This window comes from Denticeps clupeoides, chromosome 18 (genome assembly GCF_900700375.1).
Source record: "Denticeps clupeoides chromosome 18, fDenClu1.1, whole genome shotgun sequence".
NCBI classification, from domain to species: Eukaryota; Metazoa; Chordata; class Actinopteri; order Clupeiformes; family Denticipitidae; genus Denticeps; species Denticeps clupeoides.
In genome coordinates, this window is record NC_041724.1 from 5,371,283 (window position 1) to 5,385,198 (window position 13,916).

The 13,916-nt window shown below is 46.0% G+C and overlaps 3 protein-coding genes and 1 long non-coding RNA gene across 4 annotated transcripts; all 4 read left to right on the top strand.

Annotated features, from left to right (window-relative positions):
• Positions 1 to 152: 152 nt before the first annotated feature.
• LOC114768520 (uncharacterized) lies at positions 153 to 942 on the top strand. The gene is made up of 2 exons (XR_003743072.1): positions 153 to 436; positions 737 to 942. It is a non-coding gene; the product is annotated as an uncharacterized LOC114768520 (long non-coding RNA).
• A 1,063-nt stretch (positions 943 to 2,005) lies between these two features.
• On the top strand, positions 2,006 to 6,313 carry prps1b (phosphoribosyl pyrophosphate synthetase 1B). The gene is made up of 7 exons (XM_028960029.1): positions 2,006 to 2,677; positions 3,097 to 3,280; positions 3,844 to 3,942; positions 4,383 to 4,507; positions 4,603 to 4,776; positions 5,331 to 5,490; positions 5,669 to 6,313. The coding sequence occupies exons 1-7, from the start codon at positions 2,556 to 2,558 to the stop codon at positions 5,759 to 5,761; spliced, it is 957 nt and encodes a 318-aa protein (XP_028815862.1). The 5' UTR covers positions 2,006 to 2,555; the 3' UTR covers positions 5,762 to 6,313.
• A 2,457-nt stretch (positions 6,314 to 8,770) lies between these two features.
• LOC114768548 (solute carrier family 25 member 53-like) lies at positions 8,771 to 9,686 on the top strand. The gene has a single exon (XM_028960903.1). It carries the CDS (start codon positions 8,771 to 8,773, stop codon positions 9,644 to 9,646), a length of 876 nt encoding a protein of 291 aa, XP_028816736.1. The 3' UTR covers positions 9,647 to 9,686.
• A 795-nt stretch (positions 9,687 to 10,481) lies between these two features.
• On the top strand, positions 10,482 to 12,551 carry tmsb1 (thymosin beta 1). The gene is made up of 3 exons (XM_028960275.1): positions 10,482 to 10,639; positions 11,237 to 11,355; positions 12,085 to 12,551. Exons 2-3 carry the CDS (start codon positions 11,253 to 11,255, stop codon positions 12,120 to 12,122), a joined length of 141 nt encoding a protein of 46 aa, XP_028816108.1. The 5' UTR covers positions 10,482 to 10,639; positions 11,237 to 11,252; the 3' UTR covers positions 12,123 to 12,551.
• The last annotated feature ends 1,365 nt before the right edge of the window (positions 12,552 to 13,916 follow it).

Here is a 13,916-nt window from a genome sequence, read left to right on the forward strand (position 1 = left end):
ACAATCAATTGTGTTTGTGTTCATTTAAATTTATGTTAATGCTCATTTACCAGGGAGCGAAACTAGTTTTAATCTCTAAAGATGTTATTATTGAGCAATAGAGACATCTAGTGTTCATTCTTGGTCATTACAACAACGCAATGAAACTCGAATCTGTAATTCGCGTGAAATGTTGTGAAACACAAATAGATGTATAAATCTCTGTTTATCCCACGTATAGGTACAACGGATTTGTGTCTTGTGTGCCTGTGGAGTACTTGCAGGGTAGTGTAATAAAAAAAAACAAAAAAAAAAAACAAGAAAAGACAGTGAAAGGATTCTCTGCAAAGACACCTGGGAGGAAGACATGACTCAGCATCGAACCCGCTCCTGGACAGCCGCTCATCTGTCTCTTTATTCAGCAATAAACTCAGCAGAGGAGCCTGATTTCCCAGAGGTACGTGTCACTTGCAGCCTTTAGGCGAGGCAATGTCCTGTGCAATATGTTCAAGCCTGCGGACGCCAGCACATCCAGATTGGAGTCCATGCACTCCAATATACTTCATTTTATATATATACTTTTATAATATACTTTTGGGTTCTCTGATTAAAGGAGGCCTAAGCCTCTCTGCAAATATGAATTTGTGCCACAGTTACCATCCAAAATGAAATTGTTTCACACACATCACCTTTTGTGTTTGTTGGGCAGTTCTAATCAAACATTAAAACCCTGTTTCATCTTCTTCCTTTTTCCTAGCATGGAAAGGCCACAATTGCTTGAAAATAATGGAATAGCTGACTCTTCCAACCTGCACATCTCAGCTAAATCAAATCTGATGAAGCAAAATCGTCTCTGGGTTGACATGGGTTGGTTGGTTCACTTCATTCTGAGTATAAAGCTTTTAGTTTAATAAAAGCTATTATGATAAGGTTGCTGCACATTAAAATAACCAGTTTAATTAATGTGATTCTGTGAAGAGTTTTATTGTCTCAACGTTGCTTTATCCTGATCTGGGTCTAATCTCTGTGTTTTATTCTCTGACCGCCCAGATTATTTGTGTATTTCCTAATGTAATTGAATGTTATCAGAAGGTACACTTTAGGAATGGGTGGGATTGCATCCCTCCCAAGCTTCACAGGAAAAAATATACAGGATTTTCATTTTTAATTGTCCTGGAAATCGCTGAAATAATGTGGTATTACATTACAATGCTCACCTCATTTGATTTAACATGACTTCTTCCTTGCCATTTAAATCCTAATACTTCACAGCGTCTGTGCTGACAGGTCAGATCAAATCAGAGCAATATCATATCACATAAACAAATGATATGTTGAAATGCTTTGTGTAGCAGAACTCGAAAAAACAGGCTACTTAGTCTGGCTTCCCTTGGGGGCCGTGGGTGCCTCCACTGATACAACAAAGTTCAGTTTACTCAAGCGTCCCTTCCTACCCGCATAACACCAGCAAACCATAATCCTGGGCCAGAGATGGCTCAGAAAAGCTCGTGTGGAATTTGACATGTCGACATAAACAAGTGTGTCACATTCTTTAAAAAATCTCATTTACATTTCATGTCGAGAAACAGGATATAAGACATTTTTATAAACAAGATAAACCACAAGATGCACAGTAAAATAAATATAATAAAATAGGACAACATAACATATATACACTACCATTCAAAAGTTTGGTTCATTTAGAAATGTATTTTTTTTTGAAGATGGGAAACAATTGTTTGGTTTATAAAGACATCAGATGAATAAAATATATTCACATACATGTAAAGATTAGTCCAGTGGAATACGTTCCAATGAAATGCTGTGTCTGTTAATCCAAGTCTGTCATTTTGAAAACTTCTATCATTATAAATAAATAAAAAACCCTTTTCAATTGCTTTAGAGAAGTAATAAAACTGGCCAAATTCACATTAGTAGAGTATCTAGTGCATCAGCAGATCTTCCCCGTTAAGTTCTGCGTGGAGTGACGTCGCCCCCTAGTGGACGACGTCACTCCAAAAAATGAATCTAGGTCTATGAAACGGAGTAACACACATTGCACGCTGACCCGCTCGGCTTTGCTCGTCACCGGGACGTGACTTGTAGACCCGGACGCGAACGTGTAAGATGCGTGCTCGCCGTTTAAATGCTCCGTGAGCAGCGCTGGCCTTAGCCGTTCCGTTCTTTTAATCGGAAAAGCCAGCCGTCGCGACAAAGGCACTGTCGGGGGCTAAGATAAACACAATACGTTCGGACTGGTGATGAAGGGGCCGGGGGGGTCTTCGCGACGACTGCTCTGCGGGGTGTAATTCTCCATTTCTTCCCTTATTCATTTGGCCGCAAGCGGTTGTGTGACGTCACGGGAGCGGGGCCGGGCTAAAGTGAGATCTCGCGCGCCGCCGAGGAGCAACACACGCGGACTACGATGGCGGAGAGGTAGGAAGGAGAGCTACCTAGCAGGGCAGTGGACGTCAGTGCAACCGTCACCAAAGTAACCGCAGCGGGAGTCTTTTTAGCTCTGCAGACAGCCATAGCGCTCTCTTTGCAGCCCAAGCGAAACCTCGGACGGTGCGAGAATGCCGAACATCAAGATTTTCAGCGGCAGCTCTCATCAGGATCTGTCCCAGAAGATCGCCGACCGCCTCGGGCTCGAACTGGGGAAGGTGGTGACGAAGAAATTCAGCAACCAGGAGACTTGGTGAGAGGCTTGGCGGCCGCGGCCAGGGCAATTATTTTTGGTCCGACATCGTTGTGCCCGTTATTACTCGGGGGCCGTGGACGTTGGCAGGGCGCCGCGTGCCCCGTTGGTACTTGTAGTTTCTGCCGCGCTGGTGGAAAGGGCGAAGCGGCTCCCGGAGCACTACAACTCCCAGAATGCACTTGGGCAAGAAGTACGTTTACGTCAACGGGTTGAGTTTTTTTTTTTTTTTTTTAACCGCTCGAGTCGCGTGTTTTTGTGGCGCGCGAGGAGCCACGCGTGCTCAAGTATTTCATCATAACACGTTATCGCCCACAAATGCACTTGTTTTGAATGCAATTGTCTTTTAAGTCGTATGAATTGAATTGAAAAAGATATCTATTTAATATTAACTTAAACTTGTTGCATCTTTGTTGCAGTGTGGAGATCGGCGAGAGTGTCCGAGGGGAGGATGTCTACATTGTCCAGAGTGGCTGCGGCGAGATCAATGACAACTTGATGGAAATGTTGATTATGATCAACGCCTGCAAGATCGCCTCAGCATCGCGCGTCACGGCAGTGATACCCTGCTTCCCCTACGCCCGGCAAGATAAAAAGGATAAGGTAGGGGGCACCGCCTCACCATCCAGCTTCCATCGTCGCAACACCCTGCACTGCTACCGAACTTGCGTTGGCAATATTGGAAATATTTTGTCTTCATTAGACAATCGGTATTTCTTGTGTGTATGATTAATTTAATTTTGTGCATTATCTATTTTATATTGCACTTTTTTTTGTAATTTTGTAATTAGTGGAAAGTTAAATGCATGTATTTGCATCAGTCTCTGAAGTGATGTCACATGAGCGTTTCTATTAATATGCTTATTTTTGAAACTGTAAAACTGGAGCCACCTTATTTTACACACACATATATAGCTGAGACAATAACTTTGACTGGATGGACCAAATCAGTTCTTTGCAGGGTGTCCACTGTAATGATCATGTAATCTGATACTCTATATACACATACAGTTTTAAGTGAAAAGGTATTTTTAAATAGAAATGTAAACTAAGACATTATGATAAAACATTAAGTTTTTATTATTATTATTTTTATATACATACCTGCTCATGTATACAGGTGTGAAATGCAACCATCTCATGTCATTGTTGTCTTTTCTGTTTAGAGCCGGGCTCCCATCTCCGCCAAACTGGTAGCCAACATGCTGTCTGTGTCTGGGGCAGACCACATCATCACCATGGATCTTCATGCTTCTCAAATACAGGTGGGTGTGGCTACCAGTGCTATGTGACAGAAATGGACCCTTGGCTTAAAGTAAGAAAAAGAATAGGCGTAATGGGCGTTTCATGGTGCGAATGCAGTTGCTGAACTCCATTTGCAAAGGGATTTTTTTTTTTTTACCTCTGAAGTAGCAGGGACATGAATATATGTTGCATTTGACGTTTGGGGTCATTTGTTGTTCTTGGATAGCAGAACGTCTCGTTGCTATGTGGCATGCAAATTATTCTCAGCGCAGGGGATGTGACAACCAGTTCTACTTGAACTGTATGCAAATTAACCGCTGAAGCTAACTAGCACGCATTATTTTTCCTATTTGCTTTTATTTAAAACCGACTCTATTTTTTTTTGTCTTCTGTGGAAGAAGTTCCTTCCTGCAATGTGCTTGTTATTGTGCGTGCTGCAATTAACGATTCTGTTTCCCAGGGCTTCTTCGACATCCCGGTAGACAATCTCTATGCCGAACCTGCTGTCCTCAAGTGGATCAAGGAAAATATTCCTGAATGGAAGAACTGCACCATCGTGTCTCCAGATGCTGGTGGTGCTAAAAGGTCGGTGCAGTTCTCGCTGTGGCCTCAACTAATTTGTTTCTAGGCCTTTGTGGGTTTTAATGCGTGGCTGCCTGTGTTTGCTTTTCCATCCACAGGGTCACATCCATTGCAGACCGGCTGAACGTAGACTTTGCCCTCATTCACAAAGAAAGGAAGAAAGCTAATGAGGTGGATCGAATGGTGTTGGTAGGGGACGTGAAGGACCGGGTGGCCATATTGGTGGATGACATGGCCGACACCTGCGGAACCATATGTCACGCGGCCGACAAGTAGGTTGGCACTGATGTTTGGGCCCTCACTGCTGGTTGTGTGTGGGCTGAGGCTGTCATGGCTGCTCACCAAGGTGATTTGTTAAATGCAGAGGAAACGTTTCGTTGTGCTGTGCTGCAGTGTTTCCCAATGACAATCACTTTCACTTTCTATATTTGATCAGTGTTTGACATTGGTTTGTTTTGTTACAAAATTGCAAACTATTTTTTTTCACTGGTACTTTCGTACAGTAGTGCGAATATTCTATAAAACATATTTATAAATAAGATTGTGTGTGGAGGCGCTGTTTGATCTGCGCATGTGCTCTGATTCCCTCTGCTACACACGTTTTGATTGGTTTGTAAAACGCGCTGTAAAAATTAATAATTTCTAAGCGTGGCAAATGCCGTGTTTGGCATGTGAGCGTGTGCACTTGAGATGCGTGAGCCCTGATTAATGTAATCGGTGTACTAGAAAATGAATTAAGTAATGAATCACAATTAACATGTCAAATTCCCACCCCTAGTCAAAATGGGAAGAGCATCATGCTATCGATATTCATTTGGTTCAACAGGTTGATCTCAGCCGGTGCCACCAAGGTGTACGCCATCCTGACCCATGGGATCTTCTCGGGCCCTGCCATTTCACGCATCAACAATGCATGCTTCGAAGCTGTGGTTGTCACCAACACAATCCCCCAAGAGGAGAAGATGAAGCATTGCCCTAAAATACAGGTCTGGCACTTCACTGTTTAAAGCAGTTGACATTGTCTGTGGTTTGGTATGGAAGTAAATGGAAGTTTTGGGGCTGGGTAAGAGGTTTTGAAGATCGCAAACATCTTCTTTTTTTTTTTTTTAATTTCCTGTGCCAGCAGCAATTAACACGCGATGTAAATGCTTTTCTTCCCTCAAGGTGATCGATATCTCCATGATATTAGCTGAGGCCATCCGCAGAACTCACAACGGCGAGTCGGTGTCTTACCTCTTCAGCCACGTGCCATTGTAACACAAGGCCACTCACCTGCCCCCTGCGACCTCGCCCGTCTCACTCTCTCACTGACATCCACCCTTGTCATAACCAGTCGTGATGAAAGGCCAACTTTTCATTGAAGTGTGCTCAAAGTGCTCCTTTATCATTTTAAAAAAAGATAATACTCAAACGTTATTATTTTCATATGTTACTTTTTTTTGGGGCCTAGTCCCAGACCTCCAGTGACTCTGAGCTTTTAACTTTGTCTCTCTGTACTGTTGCAGCTGTTACAGATCTGAGTAAAAAGCTGGGTGGTGAAAACGTTTGTTTATTTATTTTTAGTCTTCATTTTTCTTTTTCTATAGGAAAGGTCAAAGGTTATTGAAAGGTCAAAAGTGCAAACGTTGAGACATGTAGCTGACCATGCCATTGAAGGCCTTTGTGAAGAATGTGATTAGCAGTTTTCTTTTTAGTACGAATGATTAAAACAGATTGAATGAATTTGCATCAGATTTTTCTTTTTACATGTGCTTACTTGTCTGTGAAAGCTCGACTTTGGACTTTATTAAAAGAGCTCTGATGACATTTCTTGGGCTTCAGATGGTATTTATATTTTAAGCTGATCGGTTTTAAATTGAGTACATACAACAGCAAGCATGGTGCAATGCCCGGTGTGATGTTATTTTAGAACAATGAATGAGTGCAGAACCAAATTCAGTATTGAATGAACTGTTCCTCAGCTCCTGTGAGAGAAATCTCCTCTCCAGCATACTCGAGAGAATGCTGAGCCCCGCCCCTGTTACCCTGGAGGAGTTTTTACAACCTTAACACACACAGAGACTCGTAATTTAAGTTGTTTGCACCATAGCTGTTTATGCATATACGGATATTGACACCAATTCGAACCACATAACTAAACCATTTATTGCAGAAATTCCAGCCACTTATTGATTAACTGTGCCATACAGAAATTAGGATAATTATGGTATGACTGGCAACACTGATGGATACCTTCCATAGATATATATGCTAGTTGTTGCATTCAGCCTCCCAGCATGCGTCAATACCATCGGCATGTTTGGACGGGGTTCCAAGCTCATTCAACCCCGCTTCTTTGTGAAGATGCTGAACTTCTGCTCTTTTGCGCTGCTTATGGCTGTAATAACGAAGAATCAATGCATAAAAAAATCTTACTGATGAATTGTTATGATCTTGTATTTTTCTGCTCGACAGCTAATGTTATTCACATTACAGGCCAGAGTATCTGTCTTGTCAGATGTAGGACCTGTCAAAGCCCATTGAGACGTACTGTATGTGATTATGGTCTATATAAGAAATAAACGGTGTCGTTCCCCCCCCCCCATAGGAAAGGCACAGCTTCTGTTCCGACACCTGTAAATATTAAAGTTCTTGACAAATCTATACTAAAGGCCTCTGTTCATGGACCTGCCCTGTCTATAGTCATTTTTCCAAATAAGCAGGTGGATAGATGTTCATCTTTTATATTTAATATAACAAAAAAAAAGTATTTTCCTTGGCTGAAAAATGTATTGTGTACAGCTCATGGTCTATAGTTCTCTATAAATCCAGACAAATACCTGTTGCTTTGGATAAAAGTGTAAATTTAAATGTATGAGTGGTCACGCTACAGGGCTGAACATGAAGAGTGCCAGGCTCTTTCAGTGAACATTGCTGGCCTTTTTTGAGGTGCTTGTATTTGCACTGTTCTGCATGCAGTAGAGGTGAGGTCTAACTTTATTTCGAATGAAAAAAAATACCTACAAAATACCTACGTTTTGGGGCAGTGACTCTTTAATCAGAAGGTTGCAGGTTCGAATCCTGATCTGCCAAGGTGAGGTGCCACTGAGGTGCCACTGAGCAAAGCACCGTCCCCACACTGCTGCCCGGGCGCCTGTCATGGCTGCCCACTGCTGTGATGGGTAAGGGTGATGGGTTAAATGCAGAGGACCCATTTCACTGTGTGCACCATGTGCTGTGCTGCTGTGTACCACAATGACAATCACTTCACTTTATTACTTTATTATTACATGCAGAGTACACTTTGAACATAAAATTAAGCTATGTTTTCAAAAACCGCTTCTCTATCAATTTATTCGTAAGTACGTTCCAGACATTTGGCGGTTTATGGTCATTTAATTCTGTATTGCACCTTGGCCCTGACAGACGTTCATGCATTTAAATGTTGCGTCAGCCCCTCCCAAGATGGCGGCTCTGTTGACGCATTCGCTTCCACAGTTTAACGCTGCATCTTGCGTGTATGTCATATCTATGGGGACGTTCTCGCGCCTAAATCCTGCCACGCCTTCTTCTGTGGCGGCTGGGTGTTGGACGCTCGGTGCTCCGTCGCCACCTGCTGTTTGGCAGCGAGCGGTGGAGACGCACTAATAAATACAAAAAAAAAACACCAGCATTTCCTAAATTCTTTACCAGCCGCGTTAGTTATAATGGGGCGTCTTCACGCGACCCTCTACTCTCCTCCACTCGCACCTTGTTTCTACACGTCGCGTCCCGGTTCGCCCAGCATCCTCCTCCAGCGAGGCGGGGCCGCTACACCCAGCGCCGGGTACCGGACGCGCTGACGCTGATTTCGTCGATTCCCGTCAGAGAGAAGGTACAGTCTTTCTCAGAAAGAAAAAAATATTAAAACACTAATTTGGAAAACTAGAAAAAAAAAAAAAACAACGTAGATTATGTCACCGAAATGTCCTGTTTGTACGGCTGACCTGAGCCAGACGCACCAGAGAGGGTCTTTGTCCGATCGGGAAGACGGGTTCCTTATTAAACCAGCTTTCTGTTGCATCTGTTTGATGGCGGCTGTAGTCGATATACATTAATAATACTGTTAAGATTATGTTATATAAAACTTTTTTATTTTTGATGCTTAAATTGTCTCATTAACTTTGATTGAAATGTTTATTTTATTTATTTATTTTTTTGGTATGACCAACCATTCAATGAAAAAGTGCGCGGAATCATTGACTTCCCAATCCTCAGTACAGGGACGTTCCTCGCCACTGGGGAAAGATGGGAAGGAGCCCTGGAGCTGGTGAGAAGGAGGACGCCTCCGCGATGCAGTCCCGCAGCTACGTGCACGGTGGCCTTTCCGGCCTCGTGGCGACCGTCGTCACGTTCCCCGTCCACAAGACTCTCTTCCGGCAGCAGCTCCACAGCGCGCTGGTACGCGAGGCTGTCCTCCAGCTCCGCAAGGAGGGCCCGGTGAAGCTGTACCGGGGCGTGGCCCCGCCTCTGGCCGTGAGGACGCTGCAGGGGGCCTTCCTCTTTGGCCTCCAGGGCACGCTGCTCCAGAGGATTGCCCCGTTGGGGGAGAGGCGTGCGCCCCCTGTGCTCCTGCAGGCCGTGGCAGGCGTGGGTACGGGGGCGGTGGAGGCACTGATGTTTGCACCATTCGAACGGGTGCAGAACGTGCTCCAGAACGAACGCAACCACCGCACCCTGCCCACCCTGAGGAGCATCATCAGCAGGCTTAAATCCCAGACTCCGGCCAAAGGCTTCTACCGCGGCCTGACGCCAATCCTTGTCCGAAACAGCGTGGGGAGTGGCCTCTACTTTGGCTTGAAGAACCCCGTACGCGATGCCCTAAGTACTCAGGGTTTCTCGCCGGTGGTCTCCTCCTTCCTCTCAGGGGTGTTGAACTCCGTAGCCATCAGTTTACCCCTCTATCCTCTGTCCGTGCTGGTGGCGAACATGCAGGCCAGAGTGGGGGGCGACGGTGGGGGCGTGCGGGCCTGCGCTCGAGGGCTGTGGCGGGCCCGCCAGCGCAGCGTGGCGCGGTTGTACCGCGGCGGGACACTAGTCATCCTCAGGTCCTGCATCAGCTGGGGCATCACAACAGCCGTCTACGACTATCTGGAGAAAAACTCCACATGGCTTCCCATATGACGTCCCACATGGAATAATACATTATATTCCAATTAAAAGGCTAAATGTATTAATTTATCAGCTCGGTTGCTGATTGTACAACGATAGTAGTATTTGATCAGTTATATAAAATGAAAATTCCTGCAAAATAATACAGCCAAACAGTTTGTCTTTTGTCTCACGGACAAAAACTACGGTTATTTGTGCACACATCCTTTATCTGTTTATGCATGTGAAAAGTCATTTCATTTGTGTGTTAAGATTTTGAAAATGCACTATGTAATACACTGTGGAATTAAAAACTGTTGGTTGGTTACTACTCAGTTACTATCACTCAGTTACTACTACCAAAGTGCACCAAATCTTCTGCAATTCCAATTATGGTGTTCGCGATATTAAAACAGAGAAACTCTGGATTCATGGTGCAACACTCCAGTCATATACTAGCAAAGAGACCATAGATGAGCTGTGAATTAATGGCCAATGTTCTTTTATATATTTTCAAGTGTTTATTAGTGTTTTATTAATGCAAAAGGAAGGTGTCAGAAATCTTGCAGAAACCCTGTACTCGCTTGCTCAATGTTTACTCAATTATTTCAAGCTGCAGTTACAGCCTGTGGCCACAAGGTTGTGCTGTGACCCCAAAACCATATTTACACACAAATACATTTATATAATCTTTTCAGCACTTAACGCATCATTCGCCAAACACACTCGACCGCGCGTAGTCTGCGAAACACCCAAGATTTATGTTCTCTGCCCTAATTCGTAGATATTTCGCAAACTCTCGCCCGTCTGGAAGGCGTATCAGGCCTGGGTTCATTTGCGGGACCGGATTTGGCCAATCGGCGTCGTCGGCCGGGGCCGGATTGGGCCAATGGCGGAGTCGGGATTGGTTTCCATGCTGACGGGAAGCAGGCTGCGATTTACTATTTAAACCGGGGCACCTCCCACGCCAGATTACAGAGGTTCCTTCACGAAGACGTTCCGCGCGGAGCTGAAGGACGCCACCGGGTACGTTCCACGTCCGCGCCGCGTCCCGCGCTCTCGCTCAGCATCCACGTCACGCGTGGGTGACGGCAGCGTGGGGTGACCCGTCGGCCCTGCGTAAAAGTCACCTGCGGATTACGTGGGTGCCGAGCGCCGCGGCTCTTCTCGCCTGAATGTTGGGGTGCGCGGGGTGCGCTGGTGACATTAAACGCGCCCGCTCGTTGCGCAACGGGCGCCGCCAGATAAGTTCTCCTGATAGAGCCGCTAGACGTTCGGTATTTGCATGAGCGTGTTTACTCCTCAACGCAGCAGGACAAAAGGCTTCTGTCACAGGCGATGTCACCAAGATAAAAAAAATTAAAAAAAAAACCTGGCCACCAGGCCTGCTTGTGCGGAGACCGATGCGCCGCAGCGGTGAACCGGTTGTGCAGGTGGTCCGTAATCCACCTTCATCGATTATTGCCCGGTTCCTGCAGGCTCCAGAGTTCAGGCTGCTGGTTACGTAACCGAATGTTGGTCCAGGGCAGAGCAGAGCAGGACGGGGACCGTACCTGCGTCCGGGATGTATAAGATCAGAGCTTTGGCGCAATGGGCCTTCTCAACCTCTTTTTCGTCCCGCAGAAAAACACCCACCAAAATGAGTGACAACAACCCCGTCAACAAGGAGGTGGAGACCTTCGACAAGAAGTGTCTAAAGAAGACCCACACGGCGGAGAAGAACACCCTGCCCACTAAGGAGGGTGAGTGGCACCGTTCGACCTTTGACCCACGCCCAGACGGCGGCCTAAGCTTTCAGCCGTTTCGGTGGTGCGGTGAGAGGAGTGGAGTTCATAGGTCCAGTCCTGACTCACCTGAGTGTGTTTTGCTGGGAAACAATAGGGCCGGTGTCCTCCACTCACCTCTTTCCTTCCTAAGTACACTAAGGAGTGGCGCTGAGTGGTTCTTTTGGTGGGAGGCGAGGGGGGAGACTTTTGTTTTTTTTTTATTTTTCGCTTCCTCTCCCTGTCAGGATCTGTCGGGGCGTTGGTTGCGCAAGAGTTCGCGAGCAGCCAGCGCTCTCTCTCACGCTGCGGCCCGACTTGTTTTTCAATGGCACAAAAAAAAACCTTCTCCAAGCGGGAGCGCGAGACGCGGTAAACTATCCGAAACCTCTCCGAACGAACGAGTCTGCAGGGCCGCAGCCGGAGGAGACCAGGGGAACTCTCTCTTACATGCACGCCTCCCGAGGGGGGGGGGGGGCTTGCCGTGACTAACGCCATCTGTCACATCGACTGCAGGAATCTCTGCACGATCCAACCGTTTGGATGGTCCTGATCGCGTCCCTGAAAAACCAGCACTGAATTTATTCAGCGCAGCTCGGCATCCTTCATCCTTTCCTCTCTACCCAAATAATGAGTGGCTCTTCATCTCATGACAGAAGCTGCATGGCATTTGGCCTCTCACTGACCGCCGCCTCCCTTGTCTTTCAGATATCGAACAGGAAAAGAACGCAGTGAAGGGGAAATGAAGGTGCACCGCCCCGGATCCTCCTGGATGGACTTTTTCTTTTTTTTTTTTTTTTCCCCACTTCTCTCCTGCTCTGCGCTCGTATTTGCTTCCTCGCTCTGTATGCACATGCTTAAATCTTAAGGGCACTTCGCATGAAGTGGGTGGGAAGGGTGTGATCGCCAGGGAGGGCCGGCTTTAATCGTTTAACGCCTCGCATAACCGCAGCTACGGGCGCCCCAGTCATCCCGTGCGTGTGTGTCTGTGTTCTCAGAGGAATTGGGGGGGAAAAAAATTGAAGACGAGATGTCGAGAGTGTTGACCAATCACCAAATCAAGCACAATTTCTGCCCTGCCCACCTTCAGAGTCTTCTGTGTCTGGTGCCATTCTATAAATGACATGTGAAATGATATTTTTGTTTTATTAAAATAATAAAGTTTTAAAAATGGCTTTGATCTCTTCTCTTCTTGCATTTTTAAACGTGCCAGAGGAGTGAACCGTGGGTTTGCATAGAATAAGTTTATTCTGTTCGCGCGGGCACACACGCACACATTTCTTTTGCAAATGCCGACTGGCATAGTGGAGTCACATAACTGGCCTCTCGCATATTTCTACACCCACACATGCAAGTCACGGCTGCAGTCACATGACAATTCCTCTCCTTTCACCAGTCTGGCACGTAAAACAACTATTTGCAGTAGATATTTAGTTGCGCATAAGTGTTGGAAGATAACAAAACAGCATAAATTTTACGTGTAAAATCCATGCAAACAATTCTGCCTATTTTGCGCCGTGAACAGACACGGGAACCCAACGTTATACGTTTGTAAATGCGTTTCTGTGCACTGGCAAGAAATGACACCCATGGATCATAATAAATTCCACTGCCTTGCATCCACGTGCACGTTCGGCGCTAGTGAGAACAATGCGTTGCATTGTGCGGTTCGAGCTGTGTTTGCAGCCTTTGTACGGTTTCAACTTAAGTTTTATTTTATGATTGTAATTTGTCTTCAGCAACTTGTGACCTATTATCAGCAGAGGTGTGCTGGGGCCACGCCTACGCCGGACTCTCTGCCTCCCTTCTGGAACTTGCCCTTGGCAGGCGGCCAGGGCGTGGCTGGCACAGACTTGGTGTCGCTTTCCACCAAGTCTGTTGAGTGAACAACATTTTTGGCTTTTAAAAGAAAAAAGTTATGCCCGTGCAACAGAGTCCTTTTTTTCAGAATGAATTGGATGAACTGATTCATTGCATAAACGAGATGTTCTGAGATCCACGTGCCAGGCATTTCTTAATCACTTCTTGGTTCTAGTTGGGGCAGGAGCAAACCCTTCGCTGACCAACCTTTGCATTTGTATCATTGCAACGGAATAACAGTGGACGGGTATGAGCACGTCAGCGACAGGGTATGCGTTCCTGAATGGGGCTCCATTCATAAAGGCTTCCTCCGGTCCAGGATAACCAGACAGTACATGCTGGAGTCCTCAACGCATCTGCAGATGCTGGGCTCTTACGTGAGTTTTGATGCTCTCGGGGGGAGATAAGAGCAGGAATGCAGTAGCAATGCTAACATGCACAGACACTATGAGACAAAATCTGTGGGCTTGGCTAAAGACGTTCGGCTGGGATCAAGAATGTGCTCTCTGGTCCCCTGCTGACTTGCCGGGGCACGTTTGGATCCTGGCGTGTCAGAGCTCGCAGGCTCAGGGAAATGCAAAGGCTCTTCCACCAAGAGAGATATTCACTTAATGGGGATTTAAGGTAGCAGTGGTCTAATGTCACCTTCAGAGGAGCTGCTCTGTGTCCAGTGAAGGCCA